The sequence below is a fragment of the Echinops telfairi genome, unplaced genomic scaffold, assembly GCF_000313985.2.
Source record: "Echinops telfairi isolate 266 unplaced genomic scaffold, ASM31398v2 ScPeMD7_2;HRSCAF=8, whole genome shotgun sequence".
In the NCBI taxonomy this organism is placed as follows: domain Eukaryota; kingdom Metazoa; phylum Chordata; class Mammalia; order Afrosoricida; family Tenrecidae; genus Echinops; species Echinops telfairi.
Genome location: NW_022103898.1, coordinates 41,868,233 through 41,869,814, shown reverse-complemented (window position 1 = coordinate 41,869,814; position 1,582 = coordinate 41,868,233). Strand labels below are relative to the sequence as shown.

The 1,582-nt window shown below is 33.0% G+C and overlaps 1 protein-coding gene across 2 annotated transcripts in view; it reads left to right on the top strand.

Moving 5' to 3' along the window:
• Positions 1-1,582, top strand: part of TMTC3 (transmembrane O-mannosyltransferase targeting cadherins 3) — a 62,684-nt gene that overhangs the window by 36,406 nt on the left and 24,696 nt on the right. For both annotated transcript variants that reach the window (XM_004700414.2, XM_045290108.1), the window contains one exon: positions 260-408. In XM_004700414.2, coding sequence (XP_004700471.1) covers positions 260-408 — 149 coding nt within the window. The remainder of the gene's footprint in view (positions 1-259; positions 409-1,582) is intronic.

The window sequence follows — 1,582 nt, the reverse complement described above, 5'->3', positions numbered from 1 at the left end:
TCCTCTAGCATTAAAAAAAGTTCTAGCACTCAGGAAAAACACAACCTTGTTTTGTTTATATGTTCTGCTCCTTCTTATTGCCATCTTATGCTTTATTTATTTTTAAACTAGTAATCTTTGTAATGTTATTTAAAAAGGTGCACAATATATTATTCAAATTAAATGCCAGGAAATAATAACCAAATATTTGGGTCTGAGTGTCTATATAATATTTTTCGGTTTTTTTGTTTTTAATATACTGTCCTATTTTTCTTTCTAGGCACTTTGTTTAATGGCACTACCATTTATTCCTGCATCAAACCTTTTTTTTCCAGTTGGATTTGTTGTTGCTGAACGAGTACTATATGTTCCTAGCATGGGGTTCTGTATTTTAGTAGCTCATGGATGGCAGAAAATATCAAACAAAAGGTGAATTAAAATGTTAGTCCACTTAATACATCCTTGCTGTAGGTTTAAATATGCCGCATACTCATATTGTTTCTATTTAGTGTCATTTTATTATATTGTTTTTCATCTTGATACTGTCCTCACTTTTCTACAATTCATATTATGGAAGCTCCAAATTACACTGTTCTGTCTATGTTCCATTCCATATTTATAATTTTATTTTACAGTTTGAGATATAGCAAATTTTGAATTAGGCAAACTGAAATGAAAGCAAGAATATTTTTAAGCCTAAAACTACATTTGGCATTACCTCTTTCATATGCAATGGGCTATAAAGTGCTCTTCTTACTTAAGTGAGCCGTAATTGAGTTAACATATATAATACTAATTATTAATTTTTTTTAATTCTGAACTATTTTAAAGTCAATACTATGTAAAATGTACATAGCAGTCCACCACATGTTGCTGCAGCCTTATTTTCATGGTAATTATATCCTAGTTGCCTTAAAGTAACGGGTAAGGAGAATAGCCACCCTATGTTTGTGGATACAGACTGTAATGGTAGCTCATTGTACAGGTATGTTGAAGCACTAAATTCTCAAATCAAGCTTAATGTTCATGGTTAAGTAATATTAATGTATTAGTATTAAATTCGTATTTGTAACTTGAAAGACGTGTCTCTTCTTTCTCAACCCTCTGAATTTTGATTTCTCCATATTTTATTTCACTGATAAATGTAACAAAGTATCTCATTAACTAAATCCATTAATTGCTTTTATTTAAAATCTATTGGCATCTGTAAAAATTCCATCTTCTAGTTCTTTTTCACATCTGTTCCTTTCTGCTCAGTCTCATTCTTTTTGCCACATCTCCTTAAATATTAACACTTTGCAGTTTTTTCCTGACCACACTTTTCAGATTCCACATTCTTCATAGATTTCTGCTACCATCTACTACCCCTTTTTCATACCCATATGCCCAATTATAATTGCTCTCTTTTTTGAGCGTCCACCGTGTCAGAAGCAGCCCTGGTAGTGTAATCAGTAACACATTGTGGTGCCAGCCATGAACCACCAACTGCCCCACAGGAGAAAGAGGGACTTTCTACTGCTGTATAGACTTTTATACTCTTGGAACCCATAAGGGCAGTTCCACCCTGTCCTGGCGGGTCACGTTCAATCAGCAATTACTTGAT